Source organism: Nylanderia fulva, unplaced genomic scaffold (genome assembly GCF_048542155.1).
Source record: "Nylanderia fulva isolate GAGA-0341 unplaced genomic scaffold, ASM4854215v1 Scaffold196, whole genome shotgun sequence".
NCBI classification, from domain to species: Eukaryota; Metazoa; Arthropoda; class Insecta; order Hymenoptera; family Formicidae; genus Nylanderia; species Nylanderia fulva.
In genome coordinates, this window is record NW_028190227.1 from 2,120 (window position 1) to 26,238 (window position 24,119).

A 24,119-nucleotide genomic window follows, 5' to 3' on the forward strand; every position below is an offset into this window, starting at 1 on the left:
ACAATGCATGTGCTGAATACCTCTACTTTGATATTCCAGTCGCCAGAAGTAATGAATAACCTTTCCTATTGGATTATCGGACGAACAAATAAAATCAATCATGGCTTTGAATTTTATGCACATGAATCTAGAAGTACTTACAGGATCGTATGCGACTAGTTCGCTGATGCCTAACTTCTCTTTATCGGGATTCATATCTCGTAAATATTCACCCAAATCGGACCATTTCCATTCACTAGAACTCAAAGTCAAAAACCACGTCGCTGGACCGTAATGCAAAGTCATGCATTTTACATTATTGGACGGTTGTCGCCAAAATTGATCCGTATTTCTCAATTTTGCGAAAATACTCATTAAATTCGATTCTAATTCGTAACCTTTTAATTGGTTCAAGTATCTACCAGCAGTGTATCTCTCTCGTGGGTTAGTAACCATCATCATATAATAGATACCACTTTTCAACTGTCGGTAGTTAGCATCATTGAGAAGGAAAAACAGATACTGCAGATTCAACCTGAATCTACTATGTTTCGACATCAATCGTGTTCTAATAAATAAATATTCCGGCAATGCAAAGTTTCTATCTTTTCGTTGTCCATTGACACCATCAGGATAAAAATCAGGGAAACACATGACATCCAGATATTTATAACGATTATCCATTGGAAAATCTTCAATTTTCATCATTTGATAATGCTTCAATGCAGATTCGTTATCGATTCTTTTCGCGTGTATTGGGTATATTGTATACTGATCGTTAATATCCGAATCTTCAGTGATTTGTGTGAGGAAAGCCCTACGTTTTAAAACGATTTGATCATTATTATTTTTGTTTTCCTGTACATTGTACAAATTCAATGCTGGTAATTTCTCAACCACCTCATTTATTTCGTCATTGTTGCTTTCGTCATCGACAATCCGATATTCTGTTTCCTGCAACTTATCATTTAATAGATCATCAGATGACGCCGGAAGACAAATTTTCGAGTAATGAGGATTATTTTCTTTCAACCATTGTAAAGCCTTATACATTTTATTAATATCTACCAAATTTTCCCAAACCACTTTAGATTTCTTGGGTATACCTCGAGAATGTGCAACTCGTGATACAATGATAATATATATGATAATAATATATGATAATAATACATAAATAAATATACATATATATACATTCTTCATTTTATTTAAATAAAAACCCTATAGATAAAACTTTATAACCCTAACATATTATGAATTGTTAAATAAATCGCAAAACATTATTGATACTATAATTATTTGGTGAATAACATTATTGATAATAATAAGAGAAATAATAGAAAATGGTATTGTGATTGTAATTTAAACAAATATTCTTTCTAAACAGAGTTCGATTATAATATAAGTTTCTTGATTTAAAATGTGCTATATTTAAATCATTTAATTATTTTTTTCGTTCAAGTACATTTAACGGCAAAAACTGCATATACGTAGGTATGTATTTAACTCTACTGCCATTACTTGAAACAAATACATTATTCGATATTAACAAATTGGAACTCTGGAATTACGAGTAATTATTTTTCATTGTACAGACTAGGTTTAAATTTTTGAGGACATTCTATTGAACATGGCTTGACCTTTTCATTTTTATGATTTTTTGGAGATAGGGTGAGAGAGGACGAATGAGGGTAAGAGAAGACGAGATAGGCGAAAGAGGGTGAAAGAGGACGAAATTGGGTGAAAGAGGGCGAAAGAGGACGAAAGAGAACGAAAGAGGCAAAAGAGGGGTGGAAGTGGTGGTGGGGGTGGGGGCGGGATGTGGGAGGGAAAGGGGTGGGTGGAAGTTGAGGGAGGTGTGAGTGAAAGGTGAGAAGAGATTTATATATATATATAATCCTGATGACGTCAGCGGACAGAGAAGAAGAAGGAGAAGAAGAAGAAGACGACGTTACTTCATTTTTCATGAAAAACGTCACTTTTTGACCGCTTGTATCTCCAGAACGGCTTGACCGATTTTATTTTTTCTTGGCTCAAATTACTCGTGGCAATGCCGCCTTTCAGATTATATTACGTGCAATTCAAAATTTTTTATATTTTAGTAGTTCTACACCCCCAAAAAATGGACTTTGATGGTGCAAGATAAGGAGACTTCTGGTGTGTCTTTTAAGGTCTTTTAGGGTTTGAACATGGCATGTATGAATACGAATATTCTCCATTTGTAATGTTATCGTAGTCTTCCATTTTGTGTATTTCATAATATGAAGTATTGCTTTTAAAAAACGTTGTCGATGATCTTGGTAATGTAGGCAAAAGTCTTGGTTGAAGGATTTTGAGCAATTTATCCATATGTACGAATGGAATCCTGCATTCAATAGCCCACGATCGTAGTTTGCATATTTCATCGATTTCTTCATCACTTGTATTATCATTATTATACTCGTCACTCTGATCAGAAATTGATAATGATGATAATGATTGATCGCTATCATTATTATCAATTTCTTCATGTACAGTGTGAGTTTCCGAATTACTTGTATTAGAATCATTCAAATCTTCTACTGCTCCTACGTTTGTATTTTCCATATGATCTATATTCGAAATAATAAAATACTTTCTCACTGCTATATATATATATATATATATACATTTGTTTCGACATTTACATGATTAATACCTTCTGATGCTGCATCATTATAATTTGCTTCATTATATGTATCATATTTTTCTTCCTCTTCTGTAAATTCATCTAAATGTAAATTTTGTTTAAATTTGTTTATTTGGCGATACTTTTGCGCTCGAATTTTTGACCTTATTGTATACCTTTTAAAATATGTACAGATGAAAGTGAACATGATTGGTTTAAATATAAATTAACTTCATGTAGCCCAAAGAACATATATAAAGAGAAGCGCAAGCTCCGTGTTAAACGATGGAAACATGCGAACGACGCGATCCTAGTGGCCTGGCACTGGTACTACAGATTTTCTATTATGGCTCCGTTCCGTAAACTACATATGCGCGCGTAATCTATAATACATGTTAGGGCCTATCCAAACAAACTTGCATAATCGCATAAACGATAGGCCCTTACGTGTATCATACATGAATTATATGATACGTAACATGTATTATAAATGAATGCGCGCATATGTAGTTTACGAAATACAGCTTTACACACGCATTTATTATTTTTTACAATAAATGAATAGGAAAAATATACAAAAAAAACAAATTTATTAATGTTGCAGAAAATATACTTTTATTTAAAACATTTTAATTTCAAAAAACAGAAGTAAATTAGCATAATTATTGATTTTGAACAAGAACGCTGAAAAAGCAGTAATACACCTTTTTTACATTTTTTCATAAAGATATTTTATACATTTGTTCGAAAATCGAACGTCAAAAAGGCTGAAATGGAAAAAACAGTTAAACCATTGCATACAGATTCATGCAGTATTAGTATGCAACATGCACCACACAGATAATGTTAGATTATAATAAAAATAGCGCTCGGCCGCGAGAGTATACGGATACTCCGCGCCGTCGGAAAATAAGCGCTTAAATCCTTTAACATAAAACGTAAACACCGCGGTCGCGCGAGAGGAGACAAAAATTAGGCAGATAATAACAAAACGACTATTTTCCTGAAAATAAATAATTACACTAAACGCTCTTTCGCCCTCAGCCGAACGATAAAATAAAGAGAATTGTTCTCGACTATTCTAGAAATACGGGCCTATATAAACCTCCTCTCTCGTGATCGCGGTGCTCTTTTCCGATTGCTTGTCGCGTCAAGAGTGTGCTTATACTTAAAGAAAAAGATTGCTTGTCTTTTTCGTTTCTCTCGTGTAATTACCGTTGCTTGCGGACATTCAGAAATTTATTTTGACTCGGCTTTTCTATCGGTTATTGCAATCATCTCTATTACGTACAACTCGGCTATCTTTTGGTAAAATCTGTGCAGTTAAATAATTATATCTTTTTTGTTTTTAGTACTGTTCACGAACGCGCTGCGTGAGCAAGGGATCGCGCTGCACAAAGGCTGAGTCAGTTTCTTGTTAAACAAGGACTTTAATAATATCACACACGTATTGACAAAATACTATAACAAACTTATTACAAAACTTTAATTATTTTACAGTGAAATCGGAATCAAAATCAAAGTGCGGAATAGCGGCGGTCGACAACGAATTTTGCGGTGTATCTGATAAGCGGTTGCGATATGTTTTCACGACGGAAAAGCGATAAAGCTCTCAAGCGGGGTGTGAGCTCCTCTTTTATAATTTCCGGAGCGGAACCCACCTTCGTGTGAAGAGCCAATAATTTTGCGTCCTTTTAAAGTTGCGCGAGGTGACCTGAGCGTATTACGCGTAATTGGCCGCTGTCAAAATTGACAGAACGACGGCTGTTAGAAAGCATGCGCGAGCTGGCGATCACGATGATTATTGGCGAAACGAGGCGCCCGTGAGAAGCCGCGCATGCTCAATAAAATATAATTATTCGGCGGAACGGTTGTGACACCGTTAATTGTTTATATTTCGAGCGTGTTTTTGTACGACAGGATAATTTGTGTCGCGATATGTTTTCCAGAAAAAAACATATAAAAACGATATGCCTGTTGACTTGCGATCGGAAGCGAATATTCTAGAATATTCTTCTATAAAAATATAATATTTTATTACACATGTAGTTTTCTATTATGCGTTTCAAACAAGTACTAAATATATTTGTGTTAACGATACGCGTGTGTCGAATGCAGTGCTTCTCTATCGTCTTGCTTCCGACCTTCCTTTCCCGTTATCCGTTGTGCACATATTTTGGTCCTTCGAGCCGGATCCTCCGGAACCTCCTTTGAATCCGGTGCCACGGAAGCGATAGTGCATCAGTGTCTGTGACCAGTGCTTCTGGAAAAAAGAGACAGAGTAAGAGATGGCAGACACTAAGGCAATCATTGCCACCGCCACAGTGTTATACGGCAAGATCTCTCGCGCGTACGAGAACCTTAGGAAGCTCGGCGAGACCAATATCACCCTTGGGGCGGTGGAGGCCCGGCTTCAAAATCTCGAGAAGCTGTGGGAGAAATTCGACGCAATTAACGATACGTTAGCCGATCGCGTTGACGAAATACGCCACGATGTCTACGCAAAACAAGACATCCCTTCGTTGGGCGAAGAGGCTTACTTGCAGAACAAGGGCCTCATACTCGACTTGAAGAGCGCTCTCTAGATTCAACTGCAGGCAGCCAGTTCTACCTCGATCGCGACAACGACTTCCGCTCCTCGGACAGCGCTGCCAAAAATCCAGCCGCCGACCTTCGCCGGAAAATACGAGGACTGGCCTTCGTTCAGAGATCTTTTCCAATCGATCATCGGCCGGAACCAGGCAGCAAAACCTGTGGAGAAGCTGCATTATTTAAAGCTTTGCGTAAAAGGTGACGCTGACCTGTTTATTCGGAACCTCAGCACCACAGACGATAACTACGACATCGCCTGGAAGACGCTGAGTGATTATTACGAAGACAAAAGATTACTGACGCGTAATTATCTCAACAATTTTTTGACGTTGACCAAGATGAAGAGCGAATCCGCCGCTGAATTGAGGAGGCTTTTCCACGGAGTCAAAACTACGGTCAGCTCACTAAAAAGCATCGATCGACCAATAGACCGCACGGAGGACCTCTTCGTCCACCTAGTCGTCGAGCTCCTCGACAATCGCTCCAGGCGAGAATGGGAGAGTGACATAAGTCACACGACGAATCCGCCCTCCTACTCTGAGCTGGAGGCCTTCATAGAACGCCGACTTCATACATTGGAGATGCTGTTTCCGGCCAGGAACGATAGCGGCAGCCACAGCACTTCGAAGTCAACGCGGAGCCACCACGTAAAAAAGCAAGACCCGAAAGAGAAGCCCAGGGGCCGGTGCTCCATCTGCCAGGGGGACCACTTTGTGATGTTCTACAACGTGCGGCGACTACAAGGGCAAGACGGCGATGGCTCGCAAACAGCTCGTCAGTGAACACAAGCTCTGCTCGAACTGCCTTGGACGCCATCAATTTTCGGAGTGCGCGTCGAAGAAGACGTGTACAGCGTGTGGCAGTCAACATCACTCCTCGCTTCACGACGCCTTCCGGGAAGCCGAGCCCTCCACGACTTCACATGTGGCCCAAGGTACACCTTCTTTCTCCGCTACGGTGCTGCTCGCCACGGCCAGGGTCCGCGTCCTCGACTGCCACGGATCTTGGCAGTCCGCTCGCGTCCTAATCGATCAGCGATCCGAATCATCCCTCATCTCGGAACGATTAGCGCAGCGCCTACGACTCTCTCGAATAGCAGCCGCCGTGAGTGTCTATGGAGTCGGAGAAAGAAGGACCGGAGTATCAAAAGGGAAGGTGAGACTTACCCTGCAGTCGCGCAGCGGTGAATCGTCCACCTTCGTCGACGCGTTGGTGCTGCCGAAACTGACATTGTTCTCCGGAGGATGCCGCAGCCGTATGAGCTCTTGAACCCATCTGAAGGACCTGGAGCTCGCCGACCCGGAATTCAGCTCCTCGGACCCCGTCGACATCCTACTGGGAGCCGACGTATATGGAACCATCATTCGCCAAGACCTACAAAAGGGAGGTCCTCAGGAACCTGTAGCGCAACAAACCTCGTTGGGCTGGATCCTTTCGGGTACCGTTAACTCGACGGCGCCCAGCCAACGTGTTTTCACTCATCATTGCCAAATCGAGGAGGACATCACCTGCTTGGTGCGGCGGTTCTGGAAGCAGGAGGAAGTTCGTCGGCCATCTCCGATTCTCACCAAGGCCGAATTGGAGTGCGAAGAACACTACCGCCGACATCATACTCGCTCTCCAGACGGCCGGTACATCGTGCGGCTGCCAACGATCGAGCCTATCCCTGACCTGTCGGGGACTCGACGCGCCGCAAGTCGTGCTCTGCATCATATGAAAAAAAGATTCGAGAAAGAGAGCGACTTCCAAAGCATGTACGTTGAGTTTATGCAAAATTACAAGGACCTTAACCATATGATGCCTGCGCCAGAACCAGCTGAATCGCATCGAGGTGCCTGCTACCTGCCGCATCATGGTGTGTTGCGTCCAGACAGCACCTCCACAAAATTGAGGATAGTCTTCAACGGCTCGAGCTCCTTGCCTAACGGAGACTTCCTCAACAAAAATCTCGCCACAGGACCGAATCTGCTTCCATCACTGGCGACATTCTGCTGCGTTGGCGACACCATCGCTTCGTCTTCGCGACCGATATCGAAAAAATGTATCGGCAGATCCTCGTGCATCCAGACGACCGAAGCCTGCAACGAATCCTATGGAGAGATAATTATAAAACCGACGTCCAAGAGTATTGGTTGTGCACCGTTACTTACGGGCTATCATGTGCTCCGTATCTGACCATCCGCACCTTACGCCAACTCGCCGAGGATGAGGAGCATCGCTTTCCGAAAGGCGCCGATATCCTGCGGGGCGATGTCTATATGGACAACATCCTGTCCGGTGCCGAAAATCTAGAAGATGCAGAAACCATGATAAGACAGCTGACGAGTATATGCACGGCGGGCGGGTTCACGCTCAAAAAATGGTCCACCAACGCCTCCTACCTGCTGAGCCTAGTGGAACCGGACGCGCGCCTGCAACAAGAGGCCAGATGGTGGCTGCCCGGAGAGAGTCACTCCACTCTCGGACTTCGATGGCAACCGTGCGACGATCGCTTCGCCTTCGCTACTCATTAGATCACCCTCTCGGCGGTCACTAAAAGATCGGTCCTCTCCTTGACGGCGAAATTGTTTGATCCACTCGGCTGGCTGTCTCCAACTACCGTGCTGGCCAAGATCAACATTCAAACTACCTGGCTGCTGGGCCTTGACTGGAACGCATCTCTGCCAACCGAGGAAGCGAGGAAATGGCTGCGGTTCCAGGACGAGCTAGCTGCATTGGAAAACCTGGGAATGCCTCGTTGGTTAGGCAGCGTAGCGGACTCTCATCAGAAAATTCACGGGTTTGTCGATGCCTCCGAACGTGCCTACGCCGCCGTCCTCTACCTGCGAACCAAAACAAACGGAAGTAACAGAGTGACGCTGTTGGCTGCGAAGACCAAGGTGGCTCCGTTGAAGCAGGTATCCTTACCTCGTTTAGAGTTATCGGCCGCCAGTCTTCTCGCTCGACTGGTCGCCCACGTCGTCCCTCTTATTGGCGCAGAGAAGGCACCTCTACACCTGTAGTCGGATTCCACTGTGACTCTCGGTTGGATTCGCGGTCACCCCTCGTCCTGGATCACCTACGGCTAACCGAGTGAGCGAGATCCAGGCGCTGACTCCGGACGCCCACTGGCATCACGTCCCCGACCGAGATAATCCCGCGGACTGCGCTTCCAGAGGACTCTACCCCAGCGAGCTGGAGGATAACTCACTCTGGTGGCAAGGTCCGTCGTGGCTGTCAGCCGGGAGCCACCCTTGGACGACCAACAGCGAGGAGCTTCCAGAGGATGACCTCCCAGAGAGGCGAGTCCGCACCCACGTCGCCGCCATCGCCGAACTGAGGACCGAACCTGAGATGCTGTTCCGATACTCCTCGCTACAACGATTGCTCCGGATCACTGCGTGGTGCCGTCGCTGGTTGCGGATCCACCGTCAGCCCCACGAGCACGGCCAGCTCGGCTTGATCAGCGCCGACGAGATCGAGGAAGCCCGGATCTCTTGGTTGAAGACAGTCCAGGCTGCCGCATACAAAGATGAAATTAGGCATCTACAAAGGGAGCAACCCCTGCCGTCGCGAAGCTCCCTGCTAAAGCTCAGTCCATTTCTGGACAGCGAGGGGCTCCTACGCGTCGGCGGGCGCCTGAAACATGCTCAGCTGCCATTCGATGCCACGCATCCACCAATACTACCAAGCAAATCAAACTACACTTGCCTCATCGTCGACGATCACCACAAGCGGACGCTGCACGGCGGTACCCAGCTGTCTTTGTATTCTCTTCGCCAGGAGTATTGGGTTTCTCGAGGTCGCTCGCTGGTGAAGAGCCGCATCAGCCGCTGCGTAAGGTGCACAAGGTGGCGGGCCGCCACTCCTCAGCCGCTGATGGGAAATCTTCCCGCACCAAGGGTCACGCCAGGCCGGCCGTTCCTTCATACCGGCGTAGACTACGCCGGACCCGGTTTGGATGCGAACAACAAGGGGCCGTGGACACAAGACGACCAAAGGGTTTATCGTTGTGTTTGTTTGTTTAGCCTCCAGGGCAGTCCACCTCGACGCAACCTTGGACTACACCGCCGACGCCTTCCTTGCCGCCTTGCGCCGGTTCATCGCCAGGAGAGGAGTATGCCACTCGCTGTATAGCGACTGCGGCACCACCTTCGTGGGTGCCGACAAGCAGCTAAAGCAACTGTTCTCCACCGCCAGTGCCGACGGACGCCGCATAGTATCCTGCGCCGCCCAGAAAAAAATCCGGTGGCGTTTTAACCCGCCGGCGGCACCTAACTTCGGCGGCTTGTGGGAAGCCGTCGTGAAGGCCATGAAGCATCATCTTCGGCGAGTCATAGGTAAAGCAACCCTCACCTATGAAGAGATGGCGACCCTACTCGCCCAGATTGAGGCCTGCCTCAATTCCCGACCGCTGCAGCCATTATCTGACGATCCGGAGGATTTAGCAGCTCTGACACCCGGTCACTTCCTGGTCGGCTCCGCTCTCGCGACGATCCCCGAGCCGTCGCTCGAACGAGAGCCGTCGGCACGTCTCTCACGGTGGCAGCTCCTGCAACAAATGAAGGACCATTTCTGGTCTCGGTGGGTCAACGAATATTTAAAAACGCTGGCCCATCGACCAAAATGGTTCCGAATTAATCAGGAGGCTCGCGTCAGTCGACTCTGCCTAGTACGGAACGAGATCACTCCACCAACACGGTGGCCGCTTGCGCGCATAACGCGACTGCACCCAGGTTCCGACGATAACGTTCGCGTAGTCGACGTCCGCACCGCGGGCACCAATTTAACGCGACCCGTGAATAAACTAGTATTTCTGACCGACGGCTCCTAAGCCTCACCGTAATTAAAAAGCACACGTCGCATAATTTTTGTCTTGAAACTCTTTGTTGATCCATCTTCACATTCACTTGCACATCAATCATCACCTCACTCTACTCATCGCTCCTCTCTTCTTATTCCTACACCCCTCTCATCACTCCACTATTCTCATCACAATCACGGCACATACACTATCACTATACGCCATACTTTCCCGAAGATCAAAATTATCACGGTCTTCGCAACGCTTTAGCCTACACGCTTCTAACCATTACACTCGAGAACAAACAGCTGATCGATTCAGCATTCCTTTGCCTAAATCCGGCGGAGCACGTGCGCTCCACGTGTGCTTTACGCGCGAACGCGTGAATAAGCTCGTGCCCCCACGCTCGAACTTCTAATTCGATTGCAGTATACTGCAAGGCGGGCGGAATGTTCGAAAATTGAACGTCAAAAAGGCTGAAATGGAAAAAACAGTTAAACCATTGCATACAGATTCATGCAGTATTAGTATGCAACATGCACCATACAGATAATGTTAGATTATAATAAAAATAGCGCTCGGCCGCGAGAGTATACGGATACTCCGCGCCGTCGGAAAATAAGCGCTTAAATCCTTTATCATAAAACGTAAACACCGCGGTCGCGCGAGAGGAGACAAAAATTAGGCAGATAATAACAAAACGACTATTTTCCTGAAAATAAATAATTACACTAAACGCTCTTTCGCCCTCAGCCGAACGATAAAATAAAGAGAATTGTTCTCGACTATTCTAGAAATACGGGCCTATATAAACCTCCTCTCTCGTGATCGCGGTGCTCTTTCCCGATTGCTTGTCGCGTCAAGAGTGTGCTTATACTTAAAGAAAAAGATCGCTTGTCTTTTTCGTTTCTCTCGTGTAATTACCGTTGCTTGCGGACATTCAGAAATTTATTTTGACTCGGCTTTTCTATCGGTTATTGCAATCATCTCTATTACGTACAACTCGGCTATCTTTTGGTAAAATCTGTGCGGTTAAATAATTGTATCTTTTTTGTTTTTAGTATTAAATATATTTGTGTTAACGATACGCGTATGTCGAGTGCAGTGCTTCTCTATCGTCTCGCTTCTGACCTTCCTTTCCCGCTATCGGTTGTGCACAACATTGTTTTATAAAAAATAAAACAAACTGAGATAAACGAAAATTTACAAAAATATTTGATATTGTAAATATTAAAAATTATAAATACAATCATCAAAAACCAAAAATAAACTAAAATTAAACAAAACAATTATTCGTTTTATCTCCAAACGTAAAACAATACTGATACATTTTAATACGTAAAATTAAAATTATGATAATAAAATAAAACACTTATTAATTAAGAGATAGAATTACTTGTGATAATAAAATAGTATTATAAATGTGGAATAAATAACGTTGAATATAACGATACGCGAATATAAGACACAGCTCGACAGTTCCGAATGCTTAGAGGTAGCGTTACAGCGATAATATTTATATTTATGTATTTCACGCGTAGTCATGTTTGCTTTGTGTGATTCGGCTCCGAATTTCAACGGTTTTGTCAGGACAAGTCAGTCGTCCTCGAGCGATGAAGCGATACATTTCGACGCGTGCTTTTGCAAAGGAACGAGCGAGAACTTCGTAATTCCGATCCTGTATTCTTTATCATTTAAATAAATTATATTACACTACATAAATAATAACACATATAATAAAACTTTGAAAAAGAAAATTGATATTGAACTAAGTCTTTGTAAACCAAACATATTAAAAAGAAACTAAAAATGCAAGTAAATAAAATACTAAACAAAGAATAAAACATACATCATAACGATTTAAATTGCTTAGTTTTTTTGTAATGGCCCGAAGTTAATTGCACCGATTTCATCTTATTCTTGTCTTTAACATACTTATGTATTAAAAATTGCAAACTATTTTTTACAATTATATTGTCACACCGATGAGTACTACAAAATTCGCTGTTGTAGTTAAAAAATATATGTTTAAAAATCAATTCTAAGTTTGATTTATATCCGTTTTCATCACAAAAGTGAAATAATCTATTGTGTACATTTTGTATTAATGTAATCATTTTATTGCTTGGATACGTTAATGAATCTTTTTCGGAATATTCCTTAAAAACTGTATATACATGATGCTGTTCTTGTTGTGTACAAAACAAATCAGTTTGACATTTTGAACAATTTGCATCGGGAAGTTTTAGTTTTTTTACAAGATAACCCGTCACGTAAGAAAGAGCTTGAGACGCATCCGTGTTCAATTCTTCGAAATCAGTCCTATGAAGAGTATTATAGTCGTTATTCTCTAATAATTCAGTTTCGTTTTTCGTTAAAGTCATTACAATTATCTAAAAACTTTCGAAAATTGTTCAAATTTTCACAGTTATCGTTTTCACAATTGGCAGATTTGGAGACCGGTGCAACAAGATTATTTAATATTACAGTTTTTAAGGCTGCTACAAATTGATGACAGGTGGGATTAGAATTTGCAATTCCATGTTGACGAATTTGGCAAAACAGATTTTCTACCGGATCTTGATTTAGATTCCTCATATTTAAATATTTAAAACCGAGAGTTTTTAATTGATGCCACAAATACATCACCGAGCGGATTGTTATCGTCCAACCTTTTATAAAATGATATTGATTTGTGACATCTTTTTCAGTATTTAAATCAAATAATTTCCAGTTAGTTATTTCTGAGAGTAATTTACTGTATAACTGAAAGTAAGGTGAATCGTCTTGCAAACAACATCTGTACTGCTTGCCGTCATCTGGATTAATTGTAGAACCATTTAAGGAGTCGAAAAGATTATCTATAAGTTCTGCAAATTCTGCCGTTTGTATTGATTCAACTGGAAACAATCCGTTAACATTAGAGACGCTAAAAGAATGAATAGCTGCAGCAACAGTATGACTTAATTGACGTGCTGCAGTTTTTACCCTCATCTTAACAAAAGTCTTGAAAATTAAAATCCTGTTTCTTTAATTTGTAAAGAAGTTTAAAAGGAAAATCTTGTTCAACATCAAAAGCATTTCTAATGTATTTAAATTTAGCTATTTTATTGTCTGCAAATTTAATTTTACAACGGAGTAAGGCGTTTCGAGTGCATTTTAATAAATGAGGCACGTCGTAAATAGTTACTATAGTTTCAGAATTAACGGTAAACGTGTAACAAGTTGGATCTGTTTTATTTTCTGTGCACAATGCAGATAAAGCTTTTCTTTAAGTTGAACCTTGATCGCAAACAGTTGCTTTAACTTTTAGTCCAATCCCTTGTAATTGCATTATAACATTTGTTATGATATATTTTAGGTTGTTGCTCGAGATTGTACCACTTGTAAAATAATACGCTATTACTTGTTTCCACGATTTTTGCAGACCACGAATCATTAAAATAAGAGCATGATTTGCTGCTCTAGAAGTTCGACCTAACTCACCCAAGTCTTCAAAACCAGAAATTTGTTGTTTATGTGCTTCATAATGAAAACCCGAGCTTAATGAAATTTCATCAAAAACTAATGCGCAATAGCGATCCAATTCGTGCATTTCATTTGCTTTTATTTTTAGCTGTTCCAAAAGAAGTTTATTTATACCAGTATCAAAAGAAATTTTTGATAACATATACTTTAAAGTGCGCGAGGATGGCAACTGAAAATATGTCGACAGGTATTTGTAAACACGAGGACTTCTCTTATAAATTGATAAAGCAAAAGCTTTATCTTCTTCTGTCCATCGTCTTCCAGAAACAGGATGATCTACATTACGTAATTGCGACTGAATAAAATGTTTAGTAACTTCATTTAGTTTTGTTTCAATGCAGTGAAAAGTATTATTATCTGACATAGTTTTTAATTGTTTTAAAGAATTTCTTTCATTATGCAATTTCTTTTTAACTTTGCACAGTTGTGCTGTAATTTTTCGATGGATTGAATACATGATACATTTTCGTGGTGACATTGTCTTCAAAGTAACTCCCGCCTGCGTTAAAAATCCAGTTTTTCTTTTTTTTGTAGGAGGTGTTGAAACATGACATAATTGTAACTCATTTGAAGAATTAATGTCTGTTTTCTCTGTGTGTGTACATTCTTCATTGTCACATATACAAATAGACTTGTTTTTGTTATTGACTGCATTAGTTGCATTTAAGTTTAAATTTTCATGTTGATTGTCGTTATTATTATGAACTGCATTAGTTGCATTTAAGTTTAAATTTTCATGTTGATTGTCGTTATTATTATGAACTTGAACATTTTGAAACGTGCTAGTGTCATCAGCACAAGTTTCATCAAAAACAATGTCATCATTCCCAGAAATATCACCTATATTAACTTCATTATTTGAATTATTACAAATAATAGGAAATGTTTTATTTATTATTGACTGGCAATGATTATTAGGTATCGGATCCTTCTCAAAAGCAGCAGAAATTTCATTAGAAACAATGTCACTATTCATGGAAGTATCACACATATTAATATTAACTTTATTATTTGAATCATTACAAACGGCAGAAAATGTTTTATTTATTACTGACTGGCAATTATTACCTATTGGATCATTTTCAACAGCAGCAGAAGTTTCTGTTGTAATTGAATTATCTGAAATTTCGATATGTTTAGGTATGATATTTGGCTTCAACAGGTTTTTCGTAAAGTTAACAAAATCTTCTTTATAAAAATGATTTTCGCAAATGTACATGTTTCGACAATTAATACTGCTTATTGATGCCACAAATCATTTTCCATTTTATAGAACTGTCCGGATTCTTTGGAAATCGATAGAAGCGCTTATTTATGATTGTATTATCTTTCGACCAATAATAGCTATTGCTACATTTCGGAAATTTGCAAGAGTATTTTTTTCGCGCAGGCATTATTATATAAATAAATATTAATTATAAGTTATGTTCTAGAAGACATAACTTATAATTAACATTTTTTAATTAAAAATTAAAATATTTTTTTTATTAACATACTATAATAATGTCGTGGACGATGAGTGTCCGAGTTGATATATCCTCTTCCTGTCTGTAACATACTTATGTCCTAGAAGACGATGAGTGTCCGCGTTGAGTCTCTTCATAACTTTTTTTTATTTATCTAAAACATACACGTTAATCAATTCCAGGTCGTTGAAAAGAATTTTTTGATAAGTAAACAGTTCATAATAAAACTCAATTATAATTAAACTGATAAACATTTTAATGATAACTAACATAATAAGTATTGATAACCTCTCTTACATTGAAAACCTCTATTTTTCTATATTATTTATTATACGTTTAATATGTATAAAAGATACAGTAACTTATTATTTGTACTTACCAATACAAATATTTCTTCGAATTTCCAAAACGATTTGTCTATTCAGTCGAGTCTCTTTTATATAATCGTTGCCGGTTAAAATGTATGTCCGCAGTTTCTCTATAAGGTAATGTCAAGTTGGATTGTGTTCACGATTTAAATGTTTGCGCGCGTATACATTTACCCCCAATCTCGCCTGGCCTGGCCGTCATTGGCTGCGAATCTGTTCCTCTCTTCTGAATAGTACCTTCACTCCCGTGATGTAGCCTTCGAGCCAGTTGCGCCATAATTTTATGAGGTGATCTTATAATAGTTTTTAATTGCCCTAAATAAATTTCAAATGGAAACGCGCTTATCGAACTCAACCCGCACTGCATATTTCTTACATCATCTGAAATATGCATTAAGTTATGAACATTTAAGACTACAAATTGTGGACCATAAAGTTTTTTCTGCTAGAACAATAAACTTGGTAAGTAATTCTTCTATATAATTTGTATATTCAACCGCATTTTCCATCGATAACATTCGACAAGCTACATGAAGTAATAAAAAATGTTTATATTTGTCATTATCTAAAATGTCTTTTAATATAATAGGTCCGCAGAATAACAAGATGAAACGATAATCCGTGGCTTTAAATCTATCATGGTGCTCAATACCTCTAATCTTTCGATGGAATTCGTCGGGCTGTTGAAATCTTATTTTCTCCATTCGGCTTGATAATATCCTCTTCTGACTGCTACTAAGATGCGTATTAAAATCAGATATCATCCAAGCATCAATTAAACGTTTTATGACTCCTAGATAACACAAATGCATCGAGTCGAGAAGAAAATCATTGACCATGTTCACTGACGGCTGTATGTATATTAAAGGTGATGCTGCTGTATGGATGTTCCACATGTGAAAAATTTTGGAAACTTTCATCGGTTTTTTTAGAAGAATTAATGTCTAAATATGTGGCAATTTTATGATGAGTTTGACGTTCTACCAGACATCGTTCGCAACCATATTTTGCGTTGTGACCCTTAATACATTTAAGGTATGCTCTGGCAGGTGTCACAGATAAAACACTTTATATTTATATTATAATATTTGTTATTAATAACTATGCCTCTATTTTGCAGGATATTGACCTCAGCAATGAAATCCTTCAAAAACAAATTGACTGATTTTGGTTTGCTACGTTTAATAAACCTCACAATTTTGAATCGATGAACTATTTGTTCATCATCATCGCTGTCAGACATCTGTAAATATATTATATGTATGTATCTTTATGTATAGATGCTGTAGTTAAGTATCATATACTTCAGGACTATTATTTTATTTAATTTTGAGATTAAATAAATAATTGTAATCCCTATTACATGCCAATAATTAGATAAATAATATGAGCATATAGATTTCATTCATTTTTAATAGTTGAACTTACATATATCAAAAATTATTGAATAATTTGCCTTGAAACTTAATTTAATCTTTATAACATAAATACTATAAAAATGTAAAAAAGTGAAACAGATAAATATATATAATATAAAAAATATACTTATATACCACGATATACACCTCCTTCTTCTCGGCCATTGAGCCAAACGCGATATTATTGCGAAAATTAAGCAAGAAAATTAAGGAATATGAGTAATAATATTAAAGAATACTTATATACAATTAATATTATATATACTGTTGCGCCCCCGTGTTACGCCTCTGGATCTACATCTTTGTATCGAGAGATACTTTTCGCGGGATCAACTCTTTACGCCTCCGGGAAATCGTCGTCAAGGGAGTTGTTGTTAAACAACTAAGGGTCTTCTTCTGTTTTCGGGAGACATGACAGATTTGGTCTAGCGGTCGCATCGTGCGGACGTTTTCCGAGACCGGAGCTTCTTTGCATTACGAATGCACTATTTGTTATATTTCATTGGTTTCGTGTATTGGATCCTCATATTAAAGTTCATTTCCCTATTACGTTAGTGTCTTTATTTCGCGCGCGAGTGAGAGTGACTGTGTGTGAGTGACTGAGCGAGAGGCGTCCCGAGGATGCAACATTTTGGGGGCTCAGCCGGGATAAAACCGAAAGAATCGCATCTTCCTGAGTAAACGCCAAAATGACGACTCAACATTCGCCGAAAGCGACGCGTTCCCGAACAACGATGAAGGAGATAGATGAGACGGTTGCGTTGCAGACCGCACTGCGAGAATTACGAGAAATGCGGGCCGAACGAGAACATCAGAAAGCTCGCTTTGAGGCTCTTCTCCGAGAGAAGAACGAACAGCTGCACCAGCTCGAATTGAGGATCTCCTCGCAGCAAACTAACTAGCTAAGTCCTTCTAATATAAGAGCTGCCGGGGATACGCGACTAAATTTAGCTTGCGCAAGTACCGCGAGTGCCGCGATAGCCGCGAGTGCCGTGATAGACGCGGGCGAGATGACCGGTGACTTTCGTGCGAAAACGGGCTTAAAACTGAAGCCTGATACATTCGATGGAAGGGTTCCGCTGCGGGAGTTCCTCTACCAATTTCTTTTGATAGCCGTTGCGAATAATTGGGATGAGAAAGCAAAAATGATTACTCTCGCTGCAAATTTAAGGGGAAAAGCTCGGTCCGTTTTAGAAAATGTTGAGAATTTTGAAGAATTAACGTTCGCAGAATTAAAATCAAAATTAGAGTTGCTTTTTAAAGACGGAAACTTGACGCAAAACTATTACTATCTTTTTACGACACGGAAACAAAAATATGGTGAGGATTTCGCTTCCTTTGGAGCTGACCTTGAGAGACTGTCGCGTCTGGCTTACCCTGAATGTCCATATGCGGTCCGCGATAAAATAGCATGCGCGCAATTTGTCTCGGCATTAATAGACGGGTTTGTCAAAAGAACCCTTCAACTGGAGGGAATTACATCTTTAAATTTGGCTATAGAAAGAGCTAAGGCCATAAAAATAATTCAGGGGGATAGTTTTGAAAGAAAAAGAGACAATTTTAGTAATAAAGGAAATTACAGGAAAATAAGTCAAAATTATCAAAAGGGAGAGAGGAGCGACGCGCGAACCGATTCCAAAAAAAACAAAAGCGAACGGTTTAACTCGAAAGGGAAAGCGCAAGCGAACAACTTTTCGGCCAAAAGGAAAGAATGTTGGTCTTGCGGGAAGATCGGACATTTGCATTTTCAATGTCCTGAGGCGAAGAAAAACTAGAGGTAGTTGAATTTTTTGGGGAAAATTCAACTCTTACAGAAAACGCCCCGACGTCCAATTTTGTTGATCTCATTGATTGTAGTGTTAGAAGGATTTCTAAGAAAGATTCTTATTCGTATTTCGGTAGATTGAATAAAAAGGAGTGTCTTTTTAAAATAGATACAGGCTCTGATGTTTCCATATTAAATAGCAGGTTAGTGGGAGAAGATCTTGAAAAGATTCGAGTCAATGATATTAATTTAAAATATCCGACGGGAGAGAAATTTTTAATTGAATTTTTAGTGAAAACAAAAATTGAAATCGGAAATTATTCGGTTGAAATTCCGTTATTAGTTGCTGAAATTAATGATCAATGTATTTTGGGAATGGATTTCCTTAAAATGATTAATTTGGAAAACGTTTTCGATAAAGTTTTTAATAAATCCACTTTTGACAATAAAGATTTTCAATGTTCAAGAATAGAGAACTTTCCAAAAGGAATCCCGTCTATTTTAAAAGAACTTTTCGAAAAGAGCTCGATTCATTTGCAGAAAAAACAGAAAGAAACCTTTATAAATTTTCTAAATGAATTTCAAGATCTATTCTCCTGTAATATTGTTGCTGGGAATTGCAATATTATTGAACATGTCATAAATGTAAAAGACTCTCTCCCCATAAAACAGGTACCCCGTAGGATTCCTTTTCAGATGAGAGATAAGGTTGATAAAATAATGGAAGAGATGAAAATAGAAGGAATCATAGAAGAATCTCAAAGTCCTTGGGTTTCGCCGGCTGTTATGGTCAAAAAGAAAGACGGAACACTGAGATTCTGTGTTGATTACCGGAAACTTAACACCATCACGGTAAAAGATTCCTATCCCTTTCCTCGAATTGACGACATTTTGGATCAGTTATCAGGTAACACTTGGTTTTCTACGCTTGATTTAAAAAGTGGTTACTGGCAGATAAAGATTCGTCCTTCAGACAAAGAAAAGACAGCTTTTTCTATCGGTAAGGAACTTTGGCAATTTACAATCATGCCCTTCGGTTTGTGTAACGCTCCCGCGACGTTTCAGAGACTTATGGAAAAGGTTTTAAACGGATTGATTTCGAAAAAGTGTCTAGTTTATTTAGACGATATCATTTTTGGAAAAGATTCTGTTGAAATGTTTCAAAACCTTAAAGAAGTATTCTTGCGACTACGGAGAGCAAATCTTAAAATTAATCCAAAGAAATGTTTGCTTCTCCAAAGAAACGTAAAATATCTTGGACATGTAATTTGCGAACAGGGCATTACCACCGACCCAGAAAAAATAACTGCTATTAAAGATTGGCCAGTACCACATTCTAAAAAACAATTGCGTAGTTTCTTGGGATTTTGCTCGTATTATAGGAAGTTTGTTAGAGGGTTTTCTTCAATAGCTAAACCTCTTTTCGCCTTAACAGGAAATCAAATTAAATTTTTTTGGAACGACGAATGTGATAGTGCTTTTCAAAACTTGAAATTAATGTTATCTTCCCCCCCAGTGTTATCTTTTCCTAAAGAAGAAAGTCAATTTATTTTGGATACTGACGCTTCAAACTTCGGAATTGGTGCAGTGTTGTCACAGATACAGGATGAGAAGGAAATGGTTATCGCGTATTTTAGTCGAGTTCTTAGCAAAACTGAGCGGAATTATTGTGTAACTCGTCGAGAATTATTAGCAATTATCAGTGCTATTAAATTTTTTCGACATTATCTTTTGGGTCAAAGATTTTTTATTTGTACTGATCATGTTTCCTTAAAATGGCTTATGTCTTTTAAAGATTTGGAAGGGCAACTAGCTCGTTGGTTGGAAAAACTCCAAGAATACGACTTCGAAGTACAACACCGAAAAGGAGAATCTCACAAGAATGCCGATGGATTGTCCAGACGACTATGTGAGACTTATAGGTGTGGATATTGTGCCAAGGTCGAGATAAAGAGTACGTCTGAAAACGAGAAAATGGTTGCACGACTTATATTCCAAACAGAAGATCTGGGAGAATGGCGTAAAGATCAAAAAGAAGATCCTGACATTGCCATTTTTATTCAAGGAAAAATGAAAGAAACACGACCATCTCGTTCTGAATTCGTGACTCGTGACATTTCTGCTCAAATTTATTAGACTTATTGGGATGCATTAATTCTTCAGAATGGAGTCCTTTACAAGAAGTGGGAAGCTCCGAATTTGAAGTCTAGTTTTCTTCAATTGATTGTTCCTCGAAAGCGAGTTAAACAAGTCCTTGAGGAAGTACATGATTCTCCGTTCGGAGGTCATTTTGGTGTAAACAAAACCTTAGAAAAGGTACGAAAACGCTTTTATTAGGCGACTTACAAGCAAGACATTGAAAATTGGTGCAGATCTTGCAAGGTCTGTATTTCTAAGAAAGGCCCCACAGGAAAAGGAAAATCTCCTATGCAGATCTATAATGTCGGAAGTACTTTTGAAAGAATTCAAATGGATATCCTAGGTCCACTTCCAATAACTTTTTCTGGAAACAAATATTTAATTGTCATCGTAGATTGCTTCACCAAATGGGTAGAAGCTTTTCCCCTAAAGAATATTAGAGCAAAGACAGTGGCAGAAATCTTCATTTATGAGTTTATTTCAAGACATGGAGTACCTTTAGAAGTACATACCGATCAAGGGAAGAATTTTGAATCGAAACTGTTCGCTGAAATAATAAAGCTTCTCGGAATTAGGAAAACGCGGACTACTGCGTTGCATCCTCAGTCTGATGGTCAGGTCGAACGACAACATCAGACAATAATCAATTATCTAGCAAAGTATATTTCACAAAATCAAAAAGATTGGGATCGGTGGATTCCCATGTTTCTTCTAGCTTACAGATCTTCAAAGCACGAAACCACTGGAATGACTCCTGCGGAATTATATTTCGCTCGAGATCTAAGACTTCCAGTGGATCTATTGCAAGGAAATGTTCCTAGATTAGAAGAAAAAGAGCCGTCTTCGATAGAAAATTTCGCTAATACTCTCAAAAGAAAGTTAAATGAAATCCATTCCGAAATTAGAGACAAGATGATTAGATCTTCTAGGGTGAAGAGTTGGTACGATAAGGGAGTTAGACAGATTCTTTTTTAAGAGGGAGAGAGAGTCTGGTTTTATAACCCTCGAAGAATTAAAGGTAGAGCTCCCAAGTTACAGAGTAATTGGGAAGGACCTTCCTCTATTGTAAAGAAATTCAACGATGTGGTGTACTGCATTCAGAAGACACCCAGACATCGGAAGAAAGTAGTGCATGCAGATAGATTAGCTCCATTTTTAGATAGAAATATTGATTGTTAATTAGAAATAGTACAAAACTCAAATAAAGGTTGCTAGGAATTGAAGAGTTGTGTTTGTGTGTATATTTGTAAGTGCATTTTTTTAATTGCTGAATTTATTCTGCGTAAGGAATGTTTTCTTTTCTAGTTGGAAATTTTTAAGAAGAGGCTTGCCTGAGTTTTCGTTACGAGAGAATTCTCTGAGGAAGTTCCTGCGACCATTACTCATCGAGGGCAACTGGCTCCTTTCAATTGAGAAGACCGTCTCATCTTCAGAAGATTGGTCATTTGGTTCGTCACGTTGAAGACTGTCCCTCTCGTGGTTTTTAATCCGTGGGTTTCCCACGAGACTGAGGGCAAATGCCGGGACAGAGACTTAGGGTGTTCACGAGGAACGTTGGGTCCACGGAAGATATTCCCCCCCTTTGTCTGAAGATTCATGGACCATTTCGTTGTCCTTCCGGGAGACGGCGAGTATAGTGAAACCGCGAAGACAGCAGGGATATCTTCTATCAACTCGACTGTTATAGGAAAAATCTGGCCAATTTTTCTTCAAAAAAACAGTTCGAGTACGGAGAGGAGGAAGGCGAAGCTCGGTAACCTGTAGCAGCAGCTAAGGGAGAGCAGGATTCGTCCGGACAATGTAGACGCAAAAAGAGAAAGACCAGGCGTTTCGTTTGGTAACCTGTAGCAGCAGCTAAGGGAGAGCGGAGTATCGTCGGTGCCCTGATAGCAGCGTCAGAGTCCTAGGTCTTCAATCTCCATGAGAATTGTCGGGACGACAATTTTGAAGAAGGGGGGCAGTGTTGCGCCCCCGTGTTACGCCCCTGGATCTACATCTTTGTATCGAGAGATACTTTTCGCGGAATCAACTCTTTACGCCTCCGGGAGATCGTCGTCAAGGGAGTTGTTGTTAAACAACTAAGGGTCTTCTTCTGTTTTCGGGAGACATGACAGATTTGGTCTAGCGGTCGCATCGTGCGGACGTTTTCCGAGACCGGAGCTTCTTTGCATTACGAATGCTCTATTTGTTATATTTCATTGGTTTCGTGTATTGGATCCTCATATTAAAGTTCATTTCCCTATTACGCGAGTGTCTTTATTTCGCGCGCGAGTGAGAGTGACTGAGCGAGAGGCGTCCCGAGGACGCAACAATACATTTGAATATACATACTGTTCGTAAACACAATCGTGAATTAAAACTTATAAATCAAATTATAAAATTTATTAGAATAAACATATATATAGCAAAATTGGCATGACGATAAAAATTAAATACAGAAAAAGAGAAATGTAATCGAATACTGATACTAGATTATTTGCGAAGATGTACGAAGACTACTTTGTTGATTCCTTTGCTCTTTACTTCAGTTATTGACAGGTTTTTTGCTTTTGTTAATTAAAAATATTGATTTACATATTTATTAAAAAATATTTTATATAGAATAATTTTATACCGTAGAATGGCACTTGCTACAAAAGAAAAAACAAAGTACGCGGTAGTGAAATTCCTTTCGGATTTTATTTATTCCGAAATTCCAACGATATGACGGCTGAAGGCAGCAGAGAAAGAAGGAAAAAAACCCAATGTTGGTGGCCACCTCGTAATTCAAATACTCCTTTATTAATGACGAATTATTCAACTCCGAATTGTGGTGCCTCTACAACGTCGAAATAATAAAATATTGTGGTAACTATTTATATATTTTTATTTTATCTATATCTATATATAATCCATAACATAAAAAAAATATAAAATGTATTTTTTTTCAAAATGTAACAAATATTTGTTTTACACAAAATACACTTTTTAGAGTTATATATAATTGTTTTTGTTTACGTTTGATTTTACATTATTATTTATATTTGTGTATATTTTATTAAAAATATTGTGTGTGTATGTGTAAGAAAATATTTTTGACAATAACGTTTTAAAAAATTATGTTTTAGGAAAAATATTTTATGATGATGATTTGTACAATTAATATAAATATTAACCTTTTTCCATAATAGCAAGCTTAGACACTGCAAGAAAAAATGCAGCAGACAGTACATACAGTACAACGGATGATGAAAACTTGAAGCGAGAAAAAAGACAGCATGTACCATCTGTACGATTCAACGATGACGATTCAGAAGAAGAGTCTCAGGAACAGGATACAATTTCTAATAAGAGACGTATGTAGAAATAAAGTGTATATAATATTTTATATTATATTATATTACATTTATTAATTATATACAAGAGTGTCGCAGACACTTTTATGATTCGATTTT

The 24,119-nt window shown here is 39.4% G+C and overlaps 2 protein-coding genes and 1 pseudogene across 2 annotated transcripts; 1 reads left to right on the plus strand and 2 right to left on the minus strand.

Annotated features, from left to right (window-relative positions):
- Positions 1 to 3,529: 3,529 nt before the first annotated feature.
- Positions 3,530 to 7,302, minus strand: LOC114932811 (uncharacterized). The gene is made up of 4 exons (XM_085481895.1): positions 7,004 to 7,302; positions 6,727 to 6,922; positions 6,385 to 6,592; positions 3,530 to 4,889 (listed from the first exon to the last, which is right to left on the minus strand). The coding sequence occupies exons 2-4, from the start codon at positions 6,771 to 6,773 to the stop codon at positions 4,752 to 4,754; spliced, it is 393 nt and encodes a 130-aa protein (XP_085338021.1). The 5' UTR covers positions 6,774 to 6,922; positions 7,004 to 7,302; the 3' UTR covers positions 3,530 to 4,751.
- A 1,249-nt stretch (positions 7,303 to 8,551) lies between these two features.
- Positions 8,552 to 10,031, plus strand: LOC146723460 (uncharacterized). The gene is made up of 2 exons (XM_085481894.1): positions 8,552 to 9,152; positions 9,226 to 10,031. Exons 1-2 carry the CDS (start codon positions 8,552 to 8,554, stop codon positions 10,029 to 10,031), a joined length of 1,407 nt encoding a protein of 468 aa, XP_085338020.1.
- A 5,471-nt stretch (positions 10,032 to 15,502) lies between these two features.
- LOC146723461 (uncharacterized) lies at positions 15,503 to 16,606 on the minus strand (annotated as a pseudogene).
- Between the last annotated feature and the right edge of the window lie 7,513 nt (positions 16,607 to 24,119).

What these genes read in the sequence shown, in the direction of transcription:
- LOC114932811 (XM_085481895.1), bottom strand. Translation starts at nt 6,773, where the DNA reads ATGGCCGACGAACTTCCTCCTGCTTCCAGAACCGCCGCACCAAGCAG. An exon ending in AGAACCGCCGCACCAAGCAG is followed by an intron (nt 6,593 to 6,726) that starts GTGATGTCCTCC and finishes TCCCTTTTGTAG; the next exon opens with GTCTTGGCGAATGATGGTTC. An exon ending in CACCGCTGCGCGACTGCAGG is followed by an intron (nt 4,890 to 6,384) that starts GTAAGTCTCACC and finishes TCTTTTTTCCAG; the next exon opens with AAGCACTGGTCACAGACACT.
- LOC146723460 (XM_085481894.1), top strand. Translation starts at nt 8,552, where the DNA reads ATGCTGTTCCGATACTCCTCGCTACAACGATTGCTCCGGATCACTGCG. An exon ending in CGTAGACTACGCCGGACCCG is followed by an intron (nt 9,153 to 9,225) that starts GTTTGGATGCGA and finishes TTGTTTGTTTAG; the next exon opens with CCTCCAGGGCAGTCCACCTC.